The sequence below is a fragment of the Terrapene carolina genome, unplaced genomic scaffold (genome assembly GCF_002925995.2).
Source record: "Terrapene carolina triunguis isolate 2854851 unplaced genomic scaffold, T_m_triunguis-2.0 Scaffold66, whole genome shotgun sequence".
NCBI lineage: Eukaryota > Metazoa > Chordata > Testudines > Emydidae > Terrapene > Terrapene triunguis.
Window position 1 is genome coordinate 696110 of NW_020664417.1, and position 20761 is coordinate 716870.

At 40.3% G+C, this 20761-nt stretch overlaps 1 protein-coding gene across 1 annotated transcript in view; it reads left to right on the forward strand.

Moving 5' to 3' along the window:
• Positions 1 to 20761, forward strand: part of UGT8 (UDP glycosyltransferase 8) — a 51177-nt gene that overhangs the window by 19675 nt on the left and 10741 nt on the right. The window contains exon 3 of the mRNA XM_024192644.1: positions 17895 to 18037. Within this exon, the coding sequence (XP_024048412.1) occupies positions 17895 to 18037 (143 nt within the window). The remainder of the gene's footprint in view (positions 1 to 17894; positions 18038 to 20761) is intronic.

Genomic DNA, 20761 nt, shown 5'->3' on the forward strand with positions numbered 1-20761 from the left:
CTGCTGCTGCCACACCGGGGCTGCCAGAGCCCCGCCACCTCCAGGTGAGGGATTGGGGGCTGGGGGAAGGAGAACCTGAGCCTGGGCTGCCTCCTGCTGAGGGAATTGGGGGTGGAGGGGAAGGAGAGCCTGAACCTGGGTGGCAGGGCTCCAGCTGTCAGCCCCAGGGTGGCGTGGCTCCAGCTGTCCCCTTTATTCCCCGCCTCTGGGGTGTGCATGGTCCTTCTACACGAGCCCCAGCCACCCAGGGCTGACAGCCAGAGGTCTTAAAAAAAAAAAAAAAAGCACACAGCTCGCACCTCCCTTGACACATTCCCGCATCACCCTTGGAAGGCCTGCCCCATAGTTTGAGAACCGCTGATAATATAGTGGGTGAAATCCTGGCCACATTAAAATTCCTATTGTCTTCAGTCAGTACAGGATTTCACCCAGTATTTCTAAAGAGGTACTGCACCTCCAACTTCATTATTAGATAAAATATAAGTACTCACAGAAGTCCGTACAAATAACATTTTCTTTGAACATCTAACACTTGTCTCAAACCATTTTCAGTTACTCCATACAAAATGAATGTCAGCATAATGTTACGTATGACTTGTCTTAGATTTGTAGAAGACAAGAGGACTCCAATCTGGTGCTCCCTGAATGTGTGCCTAATGAATGGCTTTCAGAACAGTGACTTTTTACACCTCACATGAACTACAGTGAACAACAGGTCATGAGTTAAGGGTACTGTAGAAGGTTTAGCTGAGTTCTTTTTTTGTGTCAAGTTGGAAGTTTAATGTCATTTTAACATTATTTTTTGCATTTAATTATAAATTCCACTGACAGGATAGGAATTAATGACATCTTAATGGTCTCTCCTTTCTTGTCCAAGAGTAGCACCAAAACCTGCAGGGTAGTCGGTCACGTGAGATTCTTGTTGAGAGAAACACATTCAGTGATACCGTAAAAACATAAATTCTTTTGGTCCTTGGTTTTATTTTTAGGAGCTGTACAGGCTGGGTGAAGGCAGCGAGGTGCTTGTGAGAAAAGGGAATGGGAAAGAGGGATGAAAAGAGGAAAAATTGGTGCAATTCAGGGTCTAAACAAGTTAGTACTGAGTAATCAATGAAGAATAGCATCCAAGGGTAGGGCCTTGTTGGTTTCTGCACATGGACTTATAAAATAGAAAGTACACCCAGAAAAGTGCTTTCAGTTTTTGTTTAAGACTGATTAAATATCTGTGGAAAAAGATGAAAGGGTCCAGAGTTTAACTTACTTTATGAAATTAATTGGGACAAGAGTATATCCTCCTGGGAAATAGGGTGACCCAGAGGAAATTGAATGGCAAGAATTAAATAAAAAAAGAAAGCAAACTGTATTCATTTCATTGATGCTTAAAAATTAAGTACCACAAGGGAACAAGAGGCAGAACAGCAGACATATATCCTTGTTGTACTCTTCTACTGCTGTATTTTGTGTGCATCTATAGTGGGACGGAAGTGCCCAAAATGCTAGCCTCTTAAGATCTCTGGTGGGAGACATCATCAAAATAGGATAGAAGGATGATTTGGATGTGGAGAGAAATTCATACGTTGACCATAGTTCCCATATACACACACCATTTTCTCCTTTCCACATCCCACCTCACAATGACAAAATGATGGAATAATGCCACCCTTCCTCCCATACTCAAATGATATACCACCTCTGAGTATGTAATGTGCTTGAAATCATAACACTTTCCTGAACACTCTCTGGACCCTTAGCCGCTATTCTGTTTGTAGCTGTTGCTTATTTTGAATCAGGAATGGTTTCCTCTTTTGGCTTACACAATAGGGCCCAGTTTTGTTCAGCAACACCCAGGCACCCAATGGAAAAACTTGCATTTCACAGTGCAGCATTTAAACAAATACAAGCTTCTCTGATTTAGAATACACCAGGAAAGTTAGGAAACTAGAAAATAATAATAATAAAAAAAATACAGCCATCTACATGCTTCTTTATTATTATTTCTTATTTGTATTACTGTAGCCCCTCCTCCTCCATTGTGCTAGCTGTTCTTTGCTTAGGAATTGATAAAAATAAAATAACTATAGATTAATTGACAACTTGTTACTGAAAATTACTTTAATTGTACTTTCTAAATTAAATCTGTTTTTCCCTCTGCTGTAAACAATATTTTAGCATTTAAAAATTATATAAAATATCACGTAGCGTGTATGTGTTTCCATTAAAGAATGATTGTCCACAGCCATATTCAGAGAGCAGACATTGATGCTATTACACATTTGAATCTACGAGCCGAACAGGGAAAGTTTCTGATATTTAAACTCAGTTATGTTTGCATATGTGAACTTTGTTTATTTGAAACAAAGCTCAGTATTAGGCACCACTGGTTACTGCCAGCTGGGACCTCACCCCATAGTCACAGCTGTGCATTTAACATTTAAACCAGCTAAGAATAGCTAATTAGAAAATCAAACTGAACAAAGCTCATACAGTAGTGTCAGCACAATACCATTTTTGTCTGAATGATAAAAAAGATTTTTTTCCATATAATAATAATGGCTGGAGCCATAAGTGCTTATTCCAAGTGTACAAACACAGACAGAACTTTAGTAAAAGAATATTACACACTTAAACGCCTCAGTCTTCAATAATATAGTCTTGTGTAGAAACTATTCCTCATTGACAAATATAAAAAAGACCAAAGCAAGGTCATAGTATCTGCTCCTTTATGAAATGCTGGCTACAATAAATACTACTCATATAGGGAAAGGAGAGGACTGCCTAGACAGTCTCTTTGAAGAGAATATACGTGAACCTTGAGGAAATGAATTAAAAAAACATATCTGGCTTCTGCTGGAGCTAATATCTCCTTTGAAACATGGGAGACCAGGATAAATCACTGATTTTAATCAGCAAGCAGGAAACCTTGATTTAAGTAATTGATTTTTAATCTTGTTTTGCATTTTTAATTTTTAGTTATTTTTCTAAATAAAGGTTCAGTCTCATTAGTTGATAACCATAAAACATGTTGATATGCAATCAAATATAATTTTTATACTAAATTTGATATTTCTTTTTGCTAATCAGTAGGCTACACTATATAGGTATTTGTTTAGGCAATTCTAGAGTTTAACTTATATTTATGTACATTCTTAATTTTTACATCTATTATGTTAGAAAATGGTCAATAATGCATTTCTTATTTAGTAGAAGATAATTTTTATTTAAGATTAGTTTCAAGCTGCATTTAGACAGAGTGTAAAATTCAATTAAAAATGTACAAACCCAGCATTTTAAAATTGTTTTTATTAGTAAAAAAAAATGACTTAAATGTGCTGGACAACATAAGGAAAAAAATAAGTTTATCAAAACATGTTTTTGTACTTAAAACTAACTCATGTATTATACTAAGGAAGTATTTACTGAAGTTAGTGAAGTGAAGGTCTGGGAAAGCCACCATCCCCTGCCCAGGAAAATGTGAGACGCTGTACATCAGGTGCTACAGGGAATGTTGGACCTTAGGGTGGTAGAGGAATCTCACAATGGTTGGCAGAGCCCCACTGTCCTAGTGTCCAAGACAGACGGAATGACTCTGTTTGTATAGACTTTAGGAAGGTAAATGTGATATCCACATTTGTTGCCTCCCCCATTGACATTTGATGCATATTCCATGCTCCGAGTCAATTAGTTGTTAGAGTGATTGACGGCCACAACAATACATCTCAACCCCAGATCTGACCAAAGGCTACTGGCAGATTCCTCTAACAAGGGGTCTTGAGTGAAAATGTCCTTTGCAACACCTTTTGGCCTGTACCACTTCAAGACTATGCCCTTCAGCCTTCACAGGGCTGCAGCCACCTTCCAAAAGCTGAGGACACAATCCTGTAACTGCACAGCCAGTATGCAGTAGTCTACATAGATGATATAGTCATTTACAGTGGTTATTGGGAGACATACCTTGATCATACAGTGACAGTCTTACAGGCTCTGGAGATTTCCAGCCTCATGGCAAACCCAGACAAGTGCCGATTGGGGTTTCATGAGTTGATGTCTCTGGGAAGACCACTGAAAGGGGCAAACTTAGGCCTTTAATCAGGAATGTCCAGGCCTTGACAGACTGCCCTATCCCATCAACAAAGAGGCAAGTTAGACAATTTCTGGGTCTGGCTGGCTACTATAGATGGTTCATACCCGGCTTTACCATGATAGCCACACCTGTCACTGACCTGCTGAAGAACTGTAGCCCCAAGAAGGTCGCCTAGTCTGAAGCTGGCGATTAAGTCTTCAGGACCTTGAAAGACCTCCTGAGCAGTGAACTAGTCTTCTTCCACCATGACTTCACAGGATGGTTCATACTCTACACCAATGCTTCCAGTGTAGGGCTAGGGGTAGTATTATGGTATTACCTACTGGGAAACACCTTCCTCTTGATTATGGACCACACACCCCTCTGCTGACTCAATTCCAGATCGCCATGGACAACTGCCAGCCATGACATGCCTTAAGGAGAGGGATAGAACAGTAGGAAGAGGCCCGGGAAGAATGTTAGCTGGATTGCAGGTAGTGGAATCCTGCATTATGGTGCTCAAGAGGGTCCGTGGGTTGAAAACCAATGGAATGGGAGGGCTTGCATTCCCCTACCCTCCCCCATTACCACTAGGTGGTGCTGCAGACTGTAGCCACTAGGCAGGGAGGCTCATCTCCACTCACAGAAAGACAGAGAGGAAGTAGTTGTGGTAATGGACCAGGTCATGAACAAGTGTTTAGTTTCCAGGACAGAGAAGAATGGATGGATTTTTGATCTGTTGTCAGGGAAAGAACTGCAAGATTTGGAGGTGATGGCATAAAGTCAGGGAGGAGTCAAAGATTTCCTTCAAGTTGCAAGACTGGGTAAGTGAGCGGTGGTGTGAATTGTGTTAAAGAAACTTGTATTTAGCTTACCGTATATACTCGATCATAAGTCGGTTCGCTTATAAGCTGATGCCCCCAAGATGGATAAGTAAAAATGGAAAATTTTTATAACCCGTTCATAAGCCGACCCTATAATTCAGAGGTCAGCAAACTTTGGCTCCCGGGACTTCAGGATAAGCTGCTGGTGGGCCGAGATGGTTTGTTTACCTCAAGCATCTGCAGGCACGGAGGTAAACCTAAGTAAACAAAAGTGTCCCGGCGCGCCAGCTGCTTACCCTGACAGGCCAGGACAGCAACTGGTGGGGAAATGTTTTTGGGGGGGAGAAGCTGGGGGTCAGGGGAATAACCCCTGTGACCACCCCCCACATGACCCCACCCCTAGCCCGGGACCCCCCTCTCTCCCCATCCCATCCCTTCCCACCTTATCTGGGGAGGGCCAGGGGAGGATGTCTCTGGCCTGGCTGGAACTGCTCTGGCAGGCTGGGCAGCGCAGCCGCAGCCTGCTCCGGCGGGCCAGACCAGGCGGCACGGCCGCAGCATGTTCCAGCGGGCTGGGCCAGGAGGCACGGCCGCAGCGTGCTCCGGCGCCCGGGCGGCATGGCCACAGCCTACTCTGGGGGGCGGGGCCGAGCGGCATGGCTGCAGCCTGCTAGCCCCGGAGCTGCAGCTGCTTTGGAGGCTGGGGGGAGAGCAGCATGGCCAGAAGTAGAGGGACTCTGGCCCCGCCTCTTCCCTTCTGGCTGTGCTGCCTCTCCTTGCTCCCTTTGTTGGGGGAGGAGCTGTGTCCCACCTCTCCCTCTCTATACCCGTTCATAAGCCGACCCCCGTCTCTGGTGCTTCCCTTTTTTACTAAAAAAATTCAGCTTATGAACGAGTATATACGGTAATTTGTCTGTGAGACATCCAGGAGAAAGTGCCAGAAAGTTAGGCTGATAATAGTCTTCCTCATTGTTCAGGAAGAGGTAATATGTGATCTACGTGTCAGTTCTGGAGAGAGATAATTACTCCATGAAGGATTTAACCCCAACTGATTGTAATTGTGGGAATGTCTTGGTGGATGGAGTTTCCAGAATGTTGAAATCTTGGTGAATGGAGAGGTGACTGGAACCAAAGCCAGGGAAAGAGAAAGTCCTCCGGATAATATATGTATGGACTGAAGAAAGGGGTTTTCATTGTTCATTATTACTGTGTAATCTAAGTGTAACTGAATGCTTGCTTTTCCACATGGCAAAGTTTAGTGTGATCTTCCAGTAGCATTGTGTAAAGTGTTCGGTGTGTACAATGTGTACTTTAGTAGTACAAGAGATATGGTTTTATTTATATATTGGAAAGGGATGTAAAGAACTTGAAAAATCATCGTGTGCACAGGGCCGGCTCCAGGTTTTTTGCCGCCGAAGCAAAAAAAAAAAAAAAGAAAGCCGGAGTGCCGCGCCTTGAAAAGTGCCGCTTCCAGGCACATGCTTGGAACGCTGGTGCCTAGAGCCGGCCGTGCATGTGTACACCAGAAAAAACATGAGTTTCAGTTGTTCATACTTTTCACATGATACTATGAGAAGAATAGTACTGAACTTGCACAGTACCATCAGGCAAAATAACAAAAAGTGTTTGTCATTGAGGACCTTCTCCAAACCCCAGTGAAGTCAGTGGGAGTCTTTCTGTTGATTTTAGTGGGCTGTGGGTCAGTCTTTGACTGCCCATGCTTTTTAAAAGATTTGTTCCATCCATGTTATGCTACTGCATGACAGATGTCATGATTTCAAATGTTAGTGGCATACAGGTTTCAAATAGCTGCCAATATGCTCTTCGCACTTGTTTTCTGTTTCTTTCCAGTACCATAGAGTACCAGATCTATTCAGTCACTGCATATGCCAGACAGACAGATTGAAAAAGGAACAAACATTTCCTTCCCAACACACTTTTGCTTTCTCCTTATAAAGCTTAGGTAGATTCTACCATAAATAATAAGAAAATATAAACATAATTGCCATGAACAAAATATGAATCTATATGGAGACATGGATACCTCTCCCCTGTCCCTATCAGCTTCCTCCACTAACCTAACTTTACAAAGCATGTTTTTACAGCACTCTCTGGGACTGGAGCTATTGTAACTGTCACTGCAGATGTCTGTCTTGATGTAAAAATATCATGTGATTTGCAGCCTAGCTCTAAGACTCTTTGTGTGGGAGAAGCAGGAATAAGCGAGTGCTGAAAAGAGCCGAGTATGTATGTGATGAATAGGGAATGCTGGGAACGTAGTCGCACTAACTGATGCCTGTTTGTAGTGTACTGCTCTTTTCCTCCACTTCAGCCTCCTGGAACAGTCATTGTTCATGTCAGGAGAAAAATGTGAAAAGAGAGTGAGAGAATAACTAGAATTAGGATCCTGGCATGTCCATTCTCTATGTAGCTCTGTGTGTGTCTATTGTACAAGGTGCCATTACTTTAGTATCTGCGTGCTTTTATGTGCTTGTAAAATGTGTTATATGTTATACCATAAACATGAAATAACGACCATGATTCTGCCATAAAGATGCTGAGAAAACACCAACTACACAAATAGCTCTGTATGTCTGTTTTTCCAAGGATGAGAAATCATTTGATAAGGTTAACAATCAAAAACTTTTTAAATACGTTGATGGGATTTTTTGTTTGTTTTGTTCTTTAAAAAGTAATCAAGTGCACCCAAAGGGCATGTTCCATTGGGGATGTACCGCACTTGTTTATGAAAGGAACTGTGCAGTCTTTAGAGTTTTTCTTAAGAAGATGTTGATATTTTAATGCATTAGGAAATCTCAAGTTAAAATAAATATAAGTATATACGAACAACTGATAGTACATTGCAGATGTGGACAAAAAGTCACCACTGTTATTATTGCACTATCAAACAGTGGGGGGGGGGGCAAGTGAATGGCAATGAAATAATATCTTTCTCTATCTGTCTTCTATGTCAAATCCCAAAAGGGATGAAAATTCGAGTATTACTTTATGATACACTGCACCCATAACTTGTAGGGATTGACAAAGCAGTGGGCATAATAAATAATAAAATGAAAGAAGTTGATGTTTATTAGAGTTGGTTGAATAATTTGTTGGGATTTGTGTGTGTACGCATGTTTTGGCTTTTTTTATTGTATACTAAACTTTATTTCATTATTTGACCATCTGTAATATATATAAACTTAAAATGTAGTAGAAAGATACTGAGCTGAAAATCTTAAAAGGTATTGCAAAGGCTTTTTTGTTACAAACTGAATGGGATGAGGGTTTCTGGAAGCAGATTTGTATGTAAACAATTTCTGCTGATTGGATATTATCATGACCTCATGCCCATAAAGTAATCTCTTTGGAGTAAAGAGGACTGTAGACAGGACCCTTCAAGAATGTTTCTGAGTTAAATTAAAGCAGACAAAGGAATGCAATGTGTTTGGAGGATGTCTGAACTGATATCGAGGAAACTCTGAAGAGTACAGAGAAGAAAATGCATCACATTTCCCTGACCTAAAATAGTTCCTGCACTACCTAGATTGAACACTCAGATCACTGAATTTACAATAGCTCAGGACAACATGAATACCATTTAAACTGGATAAGGGGGGGAGGGGGGAGTATGCTGATCCACCCTGAATGGATTTTGAAAGCCAGGAACTAAAGACATGTCTACACTACAAAATTAAGTCATCCTAACTTACATCAGCATACAGTTGCCATAGTAATTACATCACTTGTGCATGTGTACACTTTGTTCCTTGTGTTGGCGGTGCATGTCCTCATCAGGTGTCCTTGCACCAACTGAATTGTCAGTGTGGGGAATTGTGGGATGGCTTCCGAAAGCCAGCAACAGTCGACATTGTCTACACTGGCACTGCATCGACCTAAATACGTCCACACTGACTCTATGCCTCTCGTGGTAGTGGAGTTATGTAGCGGGCGAGTTACGTCAGTGGAGCAAAATTTTAGTGTAGACACTTACAGAGTTAGGTCGACATAAGCTGCCTTGCATTGACCTAACTCTGAAGTGTAGACCAGGGCTAAGTGTTTGCAGAAACACTGGTCCAGTGACTCACTCTGGCTAAATGTCAGCAATTTAAGACTCTTAGGCCAGGTTTACACTATAAACTTGCCATGCGTCTGACGAAGTGGGTATTCACCCACGAAAGCTTATGCTCCAATATGTCTGTTAGTCTATAAGGTGCCACAGGACTCTTTGTCACTTTTTACAAATCCAGACTAACACGGCTACCCCTCTGATACTATAAACTTACATCGGTATAACTACATCACTCATGGGTGTGAACCCATGAGTGACACAGTTATACTGACCTAACTCCCAGTGCTATGTCAACTGGAGTGCTTCTCTCATCAACATAGCTACTGCCTCTCGTGGGAGGTGGATTAACTACACCGATGGGAGATACTGCGCCGCTGTAGACTGCTCTTAGACTGCCTGCAACCTCACAAAATTAGGAGGAAACTTGGAGAGCAGCAACTGAGACCTGCAGGCTGGACTGACACAGGAGGGTTAAAAGGTGTTGGGACCCATGCATATACCAAAAAAAAAAATGATGGCACTAGGTAGAAAAGTAGTTGAGACATCCTGAAAGTGCTGGTGGTGTTAGTGGAAAGAAGCAAAGAGCAGGAGCTGTAAGCCACCAGAAAATACCTCCCAGTGGAAAAGTTTTGCCAAAAGCCAAAGAACATTTTTTTGTGTAATGGCTTAGGATTTATTAGGTAAAAGGCATATACAGCCCTTTACAATGTGCTCTTGGGGTTGGTAATCTGAGTTTCCTCTTAGAGAATGTCAGAAAGAGTTTTATCATTTATCATCTCTTTACCAGACAAGACTGTTCAGTGAAATGTGGAGAAACTGTAGCTGGAGAGAGAGAGGGCTCAGGGATAGGGCAGGGAAATTGGCTTCACTTGCTGTTTCTGTCCAGTTGTGTGAGACCCTCTTGAAATTGACATTTTTCCCTTTTCTGGAATAAAGGAACTTTAAAATGTCCAAAATGAGGACAAGGTAAAAAATGGTTGCAGACTTTAATGGCGGACAAACCAGGTCAGGGATCAGGCAGAGCTAACTGAACTTGGAAACAGAATGAAATCATGGCCGCACTGAAGTCAATGGGAGTTTTGCCATTGACTTCAGTGGGGTCAGGTTTTCATTCAGGGCATTTCTCTCTCTGGTTGCAGGGTGAAAAGCAAGAAAGCACTTTGAAAAATAATGTGTATATCTTAGGAGAAGAAATACTGGTTTTGTAACAGTGAATTTTCCTGTTTGGTAACATGTCATTACTGTTTAATGTTCACAAATATTTCTGTTTTTATTAAAAAAACATATAGAATCATGGAAGGAAAGACACACAATAGAGGCATTTCTGTGTCCAAGTCTATAACCAGACCCGCAAAGCATATTCATAAGTGCATAGATGGCATAGGGATGGGACTGCAAGTTTACATTAATGACAAAAGTGGGTGTATCAATAAAATAGTGGCACTGATGCTGCAGCCTTAAGTATGCAAGTTATTCAACTGGGATTACTTGGGTGACGAAGGTTTGACAAGATCCAGCTCAGTATTTGTATTTTACTCTAGTGATCTTGCATGAGACTTGTGTTAGGGGTGCAAGATCAAGAACTCAAAAGAGAAAATTTCTAAAGATAAGACTGTGACTGCAGTGTCACAGTAATTATGTTGGTAAAGCACTGTTTTTCCATATTCTAAGGGCTCAGTTCATATTCTGTTTTTTTAAATTCTAAGTGTTAAGTTGCACGTCTTATATATTTTATAATATGCATTAATAACAGAGTAATAGAAAATACTACATTTGTGCAGTGTGGCTCTGTTAATGTTTAGTAAACATCCATAACTGATTTGCATGCTTCATTTTGTAACCTTAATGGTTAACACTAGTTGTTTGGATTTAATTTCCTACTTTTTTAATAAAAATACTAAAGAGATAATGGGAATGGATTATATATATTTAAAAAAAAAAAGAAAATCTAGGGGAAAGCTATTGCTTTAACTTTGCAAGGAGAGTGTGTAAATTCCGGTTCTGCATTTCTTCAGCCCATATACCTTCTGATTATTATTTGTACACAATATTTATATGACAGTAGTGCCCAGAGGCCCCTGTGAAGGTTAAGGCCCCATAGTGCTATGCAAACAGATTTAAGGACATAGTCCCTTCACTGAACAGTTTAGTATCTAAGAACACAATGTATCTGTTCTATTATCTGCAACCCATGCACAGCACTTCTAATTTTCAGCACCAGCCTGTGCTGAAAGGGGGGGTTGCAGTCCAGGAAAGTAGGACAGCAATACCCCTGAGTATGTTCCTTAGCTAGAGGCCTATGTAAGCCTTAAACAAATGGTATTAAGGTAAATCTGAATTCAGAAACCAGGATTCAGGCTCACCTGGACTTCTCCTGGGCTGGCACAGGTAAGAGCAGCCCCTTAGAGCTATTCCTAAAAGAATAAGATTGTTCATTATTATTTGGCATCTTAGGGGACCAACCAAGTTTCCAATGAAATCAGTGGGAGCCTTTTCATTGCATTAAGTAGTAGTTGGATCAGGCCTTAAACAGAATAAAGGACAAAGCAGCCATATAATGAGTTACATGCTGTACAAAATTTTAGAAAGACAGTCCCTGTGCTGAATTGCTTAAAGCCCAAGTAGACAAGACAAATGTTAATTTTTGTTTGTATCTAACACCACTTGTATTATCTGTCTTGTCTCGTTGGACTTACCTTTGGTTTACCTTGTAACAAACACCATAGCTGTTCACTGCTGTTCACATATTGGAAGTCATGCATCCTGTCCAATAGGAACCAGCTGTCTAATTCAGCCTAGCATAGATACTGCTGTCTAAGCTACTGTTAATGTTTCTTTTATTTACTTTGAAGCTCCTTAATTACAGAAGATAAACTTTTCAGGATTTCTCTCAAGGATATGACTTCCCGTTGCTGGAAGAGAAAAATAATTGAGCAATAGTGCCAGCTATGGTGTTTGTTATCTTTGTTACCAGGGAAGCCTGCCATGTTTGGAATTCTGTTGCTTGAGATCAGTTAAAGTAAACACTCCGTGCCAGTGTCCGTGTCACACACCGTCCTCTTCTGCTTGTGTAATGACATTGGATTGAAGGGGAGAAGCACAAGGTTGCCTAGTTGTAACATCTAAATCAAAGACTATGGAGATATGGTTGACACTGTATAAGTAGGGCCCTACCAAATTAACGGCCATGAAAAACGTGTCATGGACTATGAAATCTGGTATTTTGTGTGCTTTTACCCTATACTATATAGATTTCACAGGGGAGACCAGCGTTTCTCAGACCTGGGCAGCCGGAGACTGGCAGCTGTTGGCTGGGTGACTCGTTCTGAAGGCAGTGCCCTACCAGCAGCAGCCGCGCAGAAGTAAGGGTGGCAATACCATACCATGCCACCCTTACTTCTGCGCTGCTGCCTGAGTGGCCAGGGAGTGGTGGCTGCTGACAGAGGGTTCAGCTCTGAAGGCAGCAGTGCAGAAGGGGGGCAATACCATACCATCCTTACCTCTGCGCTGCTGCTGGCAGCAGCTCTGCCTTCAGAGCTCGGCTACCAGCCAGCAGCGCAGAAGTAAGGGTAGCAGTACCGCAACCCCCCAACCCCCGACAATAACCTCGTGACCTCCCCACAACTCCTTTTTGGGTCAGGACCCCTACAATTACAACACTGTGAAATTTTAATTTAAACATCTGAAATCATGAAATTTACAATTTTTAAAATCTAATGACCATGAAATTGACCAAAATGAGCCATGAATTTCGTAGGTAATAAGTATAAGCAATGCAAAGTTCCTGTGGTCTTTCTCTTTCTCTCTAGTTCTGAGCATAATACTTTGCATTTCTCTAGTGCCTTTCATGAGATCTCAAAGTGCTTTTCAGATGTTAATTAATTAATTAATAAAGCCTCAAAACATCTTTGTAAAGTTGGTATTCTTATGTCCATTTTCTCTATGGTGAAACTGAGGCGTAAAGAGTTTAAATTAGCAGCTAAGGTAAAAATAGAACTGAGATCCTCTGACTTGCTGTCTTGTACTTTGGATACTTAGAAAAATCCCAATTATAAGAATACATATATACTAATAGAGTTATATCACTGGCCTCCTGATCAGAAAAAGGCCATCTGAGTGCACAGGCCATCTGAGAGCTGTAAGGGAAAATTAAGTAGGCCCAAACTTTGACCAGGATAACTTTAATTAAAATAACTGTGTAAAAGGGGCAGGAGGAAAGAGAGAATGAAAAATGTCAGTCTTGTGAAATGTAACTGTAATCGCTAGAAGCCTTAACCGCAAAAGTACAACCTGTGAATAACAGGAAAAGTTTGCTAGAGAAACACCTGTGAATAACAGGAAAGCTTGTTGCTTTTGTATTCCTTATAAGGAGCTGGTTTTCTGTTTAAAAGTATGTTACAAATGAAAAGTGTGTTTGACTAAGGCCTGGTCTACACTAGGACTTTAATTCGGATTTAGCTGTGTTAATCCGAATTAACCCTTCACCCGTCCACACTACAGAGCCAGTTAATTCGAATTAAAGGGCACTTAAAATCGATTTCTGAACTCCACCTCGACGAGCGGAGTAGCGCCAAAATCGATTTTGTTAATTCGAATTAGGGTTAGTGTGGCCGCACACCACCGAATTAATGTGGTTAAATTAATGGGGTAGTGTGGCCGCACACCACCGAATTAATGTGGTTAAAAACCGAATTAATGTGCTTAGTGTGGCTGCGCACAATCGAATTTATACAACCTGTTTCCCAAATTCGAATTATCTAAATTTGGATTAATCCCGTAGTGTAGACATACCCAAAATGTGGTTTTAAGCTATATAAGCTTCTGTGTTCCTTTGTTAGACAGACCAGCTAGGCTGGCTGTGTCTCCCTGCATGCTTGTAATAAAGTGGGCCTCAGGCTGTTCTGATCCAAACACAGAGTGTGGTTAATTTTTCCACCACAGTGCACAATCTCAAGGGAAGTCAAAGAGACCTCTAAGTCTTTTAAAACAATAACAATGGATGACTTCAACTAACAATATATCAACTAGTCATATGTCATAATTGGACAGGTTTAATGATGCACCTTACACAACACCTCACATTACTGTTTCTGGAACAGCTTGTTCTAGAACACACAAGAAGGAGAGGCTATTCTCAATTATGCCCTAAACAATTATATAAAAATTACCACAATTTAATTACGTTCAGCATTTTCAAGGGAAGAATTATACCAAAAATTAGCTCTGCAACACTAAAGATTAAAAAGGAGGGCTTCCAAAAAATGAGGAGGGTAGTCAAAAAGATCAAAGTATAGAAATTAAAAGTCTTACACTCAGCAAAGGATACAGTAACAGTCACAAAAGGAATGCAAACCCCCAAACAAAAAAGAATCAGGAAGGCAAGGGAAAAAATATGGTTAAGTGGCAAGATGTGACTCAAACAGGCATTCTTCAGAAAATGGAAATCCTTTTTGCATTGTGTAGCAGGAGGCAGTTCACTGGCCACTGGTACACATGCTGTATTTTATTGGATGTTAGTTTTTGTGGTGTTATGTCCTAATATGTTAGTAAATTATATTTATGCTGTTTGGGCTGCTGTTGACAGAACAAGCTGCACAGTGTTAACAGCCCATTTGATTTTCCTTTTACTCAATTCTCATGCCCATTTCCTATTGCTGTGTGGGAATTGTAATTGTGGGCCTTATAATAAGTCTTATGAAAACAGTAATGAATCATGGTTCCAAGAAATTAAATAGCATTCTGAAGACTAGGATATCTGTAAGGCATCGGTATCAGTTTATAGCACTGCCTGACATCAGTTAGGATCTAAATAGGATTTGAGTTTGTGTTTCCAAAAGCAAAAGGCAAGTCTATTTAGCACACTGGCCTCCTGGTCTTATCTACCTTTTCGTGATATCCTGATGACATTGTTCTCGTGTTTGTTTTGGATTTCTGTTTAACTAGCAACTCTTCTTTTTCTGATCTACAGAGATAGTTTTACTCTGACTCTGCAGGGCTTTGCTATCACAGTATTCTTGGGAAGTTTTATCTGCTGGCTTGGGGTTATATAAACTTTATTTCAACAAAGTCAACTGAGGGGTTCAAATTTTGCTGTCTCTTTTTTTGTAGTTTAACTGTTACAGTAAATAGGCAGATGACCTGTAATGGAAGAAAGAAGACTCTTACTGTGGAATTCCAGTGAAAACTAATACTGTACATTTCAATTGATTATTTTACACCCTGCATCAAAACCCGGGATCAATCAATAAGGAGTTTTCCTGTGCTTCCTTCCTTTTGTTTATACAAACACCAGCTTGACCTTATTATAAGTTTTCTGCTGACTATAACAAGAACAGGATAAATTACTTAATATCACTTTTGTGTTCTGGAGGGGAATATGTCCAATTCTGAACTCTGGAAGACTTTCTGCACAAAATTCCATCCAAAAAAATCTGACTGTTTCTGTGACTCCACACACCAGTTGTATTTTAAAATTACTTTTTTAATATTAATTACCTGAAGCTGCTAACAGGCTTTTGCTTATTGTATTAAAAACTAAGAGTGCAATTCTGACTCTGTTGAAGCCAATGGCAAACCTCACATTGAATTCAGTAGAGCCATGGTTTCACCTTACTTGTTGGTGAAAATAAACATTCATACTGTTGCTGTTTTTCTTATGATTAAATCCTTTCCAACAAGTGACTGATGAATTGTGGAACCATTCTGATATCCATTATGATGAATTGTTTGGGGAACATTCTATTGCAGGCTCTTCTTTAATATCAGTAGTATTTTCTGTCACATGGTTCTATAGTAATATATTATATTTGAAAAGTAGCAGTTAACATTTCATGTAGCATCCAATAAACTTATTAGCCACTGAAATACTACCTTTCATAAAAGGTTTGATGCTGCTTTGCAAATATAACCATTGAAAGTTCCAGTCAGTGCCATAAAGTTCTGCTGATTGTGGAAGTACTGTCACCTTTGCCTCCTTACACAGTAGATTACAGATGGATTGCTACTTGCAATGCATTTGGAAAGGGAAAATGACCTTGTCTTAATAAAAATTAGCATGTGTTGTATTGTTCATTCTCGCTCTCTCTCTCTCTCCCCTCTTCCCCTGTAATTGCCTCTAGTTATCAGCAAATTGAGTTTATTTGATACAACTAGTGGAGACTGGCTTCTCCACTGACTGAGAATGTGACAGTGTTGTTACCTAAAACATTTTCAAAATGTAAATCCCTCTCCCCTGTTGGCAGGTGAATATCCCACAGTAAAACAGGCATGTCTAATGCCTAGTGGGCACAGATTACCTCACTGGTTTATGAGCTACTGCCATGCCTAGGGGAGGGCTGATTTAACTTGGGTTCATTAGTGGAGGTACTGAATCATTCCCTCAGGCAACTGGTCCATGCCCTCTTCCCTGCCAGTGCCACCTGCTTTTGGTGATTGACAGATCATCTGTGCGTCCCTTGGTGGAGCGGTGACTTTCCATTATTGGAAGCCCTGTGCCCTGAAATTCTGAAGGGCAGAATCTGGCTTAACCTGGAGATGAATGAGTGCTTGTGCAGTACAGTAATTACAAGGCTTTAATTGTGCTATGTACTAGAGAAGGCATCCCAGTCTGTGCTACTGTTCTTTCAGTACATAGTGTTAGGATGATTGATTTTTTTTAATCTGACAGCATATTTCCTCATGTAATTCATTGAAGATTCACAACTTTTATTAGCTTACACTGCAGGGTGAATCTGAAAACCCCTTAAATTCCTAAGTGATAAAAGTATGTGCACTTTCACCTCTTCCACTGTTACATTGCTTGTTAGAGGTGTATATAGTTTTTGCATGAAGGGGTTCTGCAGAAATGCCATTGCAGGCGGCTTGCTGCTTAGAGAACATTTAGAGGAACTAAAGAAATAGTGGTAAAACATATGAGTACAGTGTAAGAAAACTGACTATTTGCATATTGTATATCTTGTATCATATATGTACTTTAGTGACAGAACTGAAGAAATTTGCCTTTGGTATATTTGTATATTTTAATATAGTCTTCATAGTGAAATTCTGATTTAACTGAAGTCAATGGGGGGGGGGTTTGCCTTTGACTTCAATGGTGTCAAGATTTCAGCTTTGGTTTTTAACTTGTGTAGAAGGTTTTGATTGTTTTGGGGCAGTGTTATTTTATAATATTGTTATTTTATGTCTTTGGAATGCTGCGCATGGCTATCTAAATAAACTAAAGAGGCGTTCAGTGAAGTTCAAAGGTAAAGAAGTATCTAAGCCTAGGATCTGGCTATTCCTAGTGATTGCCAAAAATAAAATAGCTTGTGAAGTGAACATTTTGTTGTTCAGTACTGTTAACTCCAGTTTTATAAGAAGAAATTATCTGTTTCTCCAAATCCCTAGTTCTCTACTCTTTTGTACTTATAACAACATAATAAAATATCTTTGCCCTTTAAAAAAACCCTCTATTTAAAGTTCCTTCCCTTCTTTGATTAAGGCAAAACCTCGGATTCTGGAGGTTAGTTTTTGGGCTTTATTCATATGTTGCATATACCTTGCTATTGTGCATTTGCAGGCACATGAGCTGATTTTTCAAAATACACAGCTATGTGTACCTGTCTATCTGAGATCAGATGCAAATCTGCTTCTATATGTAAACAATATTTGTTACCTTAACAAATTAGGAAAGAATCTCTTGACCCGTTATATTGGCTGTTAATATAAAGGCTTTAATTAAACCCAAAACTAGGGATAAATTTAATATTAATAACTTTCAAAATATCAGTTATGTAGTCTGAATCTCTTGGTTATTATACTACCTAATTTCCAAAATTCAAACGCCTCGTGAAGCACTGCTAAGCTGTGCAGTGACAGACAGACATATTTCCAGTATGCAATGGTAATTTTATTCTGATGCTTGTTTTACGATGCTCAGTGCAAATGTTTGTTTCCACAGGATCTTCAAACATGGGTGAATGGTGCTAATGAAAATGGCTTTGTCCTTGTCTCATTTGGAGCTGGAGTGAAATATTTGTCAGAAGACATAGCAAATAAATTAGCATATGCCCTGGCAAGACTTCCTCAGAGGGTTATCTGGAGGTAAGAACTACAGTATAATACATGTCTGCGGTAGATTTGAAGGTTTCTCACCTCATATTTGGACTGTCCTGGTTTGGAAGCAAATTGAATTTGAGACACAGAATGTAGATAGGCAGGATAGCAGGAGGGATGTAATTCTTTCATGAAAGGTGATATTTATTGCCCTTTTTTAACCTCCCTCCCCACTTTCTCACAGAAGCTGGATTTGCAGCATTGTCCTTGTAGTCAGAAACACAGCAGTCTCCTAGCAGAGTGCAGTTCAGGTTATAAGCACTGGGATGTAAGCCAGAAAAAAAGATAGAACAATATGAGGAACTTTGTGAGGGTATGTATAACAATCATTTGAGGCTTTTAAACATCACTGCTAGCTAAAGACCTCATATTAGGAATTGGGAATGACATTATCCTATTGACTTCATGTTGGGGATGGGGCCAGGGAAACAAACATGACAGGAAGGGAGAAAGGGCTGTGTGTGAACAAGAACCTTTGTTCAGGTAGGAAATTCTTGTCCTCTGAACTGTCTTTCTCTCTCCTTTGTCTCCATTTGTCTCAATCTGTCTGTCTGTCTTCCTTGCCTGCAACTCCCTGTTGTTTGTTTTGCCCTCATCCTTGTCTTTATCTTGCCTGTTAAACACAAAGAGGGAAAGAGAAATATCTCTCCCTTTGCTTGTCTGGAGTGATTAGGAGATCACATGGATGTGGAGACTCCTCTGTCTAAGCATAAGGCATCCTCACAATCTCACTTGGAAACTTAGAAATCTCAGACTGGTCCATAGGTGCTTGCATTCCTTAGCTTGCTGTGTAACAATAATTAGGTAGGAGTGGGTGAGAAATTTTGCATTTCCAGCATCTCCTGGTTTGAGTTATAGAGCCACTCCTTTACTATCAGTGACAGCACTTTTGCTAAATGCAAATGTTTGACAGCACACAGCAGTGCAACACAACAATTTAGAACAGGAAATGAAGAATATTAATCCTGAATCTCCCTTCTGGAGTCTGCTCAGGATGAGAGAGCAGCACTTTATTTAAAATATATCAAATTGCCCTTCTCCAGGAGAGCAACATTTCATTACCTTCTGGTAGCTGTTGTTCCTGCTGTAGTTATGTATGCTTTATTTATTCTTAATTATTAATTATCATTATTACTAAACAGCATTGAACTGAGTGATCCAGTGTTCTGGCCCCTCCCTGTCCCATTCTTTATGTTTAAGTTTTATGTTTGTCTCAAAAGTGACAGACTTTGCAGAGTATTCTACAACATCATTGCCCGTAAGAGAAAAAACACCAAGAGGGCACAGATTATTTAGAAAACAACAAACAGCCTGAGCATAATGCTTCTCACTCTAACTCACCCTCCCCTTAGGGAACTGTTGGTGTTCAAGAAGGCAGCAGGTTCCTGCAGCAGTTAATTTCAGCTTGAGCTGGTGAAAATGGCCAAAGACACAGCGTAGACCAGCTCTGCCCTTTTATAACCTCCCAGTCTCCTATGTCAGGAGACTCCCTGATCAGCTTTCGTAAGTGATCACAGACCCCTACCAGCTGACTTGTTGCTAGATGACCTCTTCCCTGACAAACTGGTTCTCCTGGGCAGGAGGGAAAAAAAAGAATATTTGGACCAACTCTATTTACCAGCTTATCTCTACTAAATGGCTTTTGGCGCAATATTACAAGGGTGCTGGTCCAGTAATTTTTTCTTTTGTGGGATGGGTGAAAAAGAGATGAATAGCAAGAGAAATTATTTACTGTTTTCTTGCTTGTCATGGTCTCCACTTCAGTTTTAAACACTCAAGTAAGTGAACTGATTTTCAGAAGAGCTGAACATCCAGGTGCTCCCATTAGCTTTACTGGGAGCTGCTTAGTCCTCAGCACTTTAGAAAATCAGGCTACTTAATTAATGAGGTGCCTAAATATGAATTTAGGAATTTTACTTTACATACCATGTTCTTCTGATCATTCACCTATGGAAGTCTCTTCCTGAGTTTGAAGTGGGTGTGCTGTGCAGAGGGCAGTGGAAGCGTTTCAAAGACGTACTGAAAGTATGTGTTAAAAAGGGAGGCACCAACCCAAAAGACTGGGAGGACTTGGCGCGGAACAGAACACAGTGGCACCACACCATACACCAAGCCACAGGGGGAAGTCACTTTGAGGAGAACAGACGTGCTCATGAGACAGAGAAGTGACAAAGGAGGAAAGAAAGGCCACAACAGTCCAGCCAACAACTATGTCTCCTCCAAGATTACACCTGTCACTTCTGTGGGAAAATCTGCAGGGCAAGAATTGGGCTCCTCATCCACTTAAAAATTCCCCAATGAACCCCCTTGGCAGACATCATCTTCACATCGAGGGATAGCCGAAGAAGAAGTGGATCTTGTATAACTGACCTTTTAAGTAGAAAAATACTTCTGCTTGTCATTACTCTTTTCTGTGTTAAATGGGGAAAGAGAAGGAGTATGATAAATAAAATTACTGTTAGGTAAATCTCTTTTATTGCTTTCCTATATATATTCTCCGTCAAATTGTAGCCAAAGACCATGACATAGTTTATTTTTTACTTTATATATTTTTGGTAAATAGCATAGCTTTTTAAGAAATGCACAGAATGTGCAGCCTAAATAGTACAAGCCATACAATGGTGTATTATTTATTTAACTGGTAACATGAGGATGTTCCTTCTTTTCCAACTAATAACTATATTCTGGGTGAAATAAACTCTGAAATCAAAG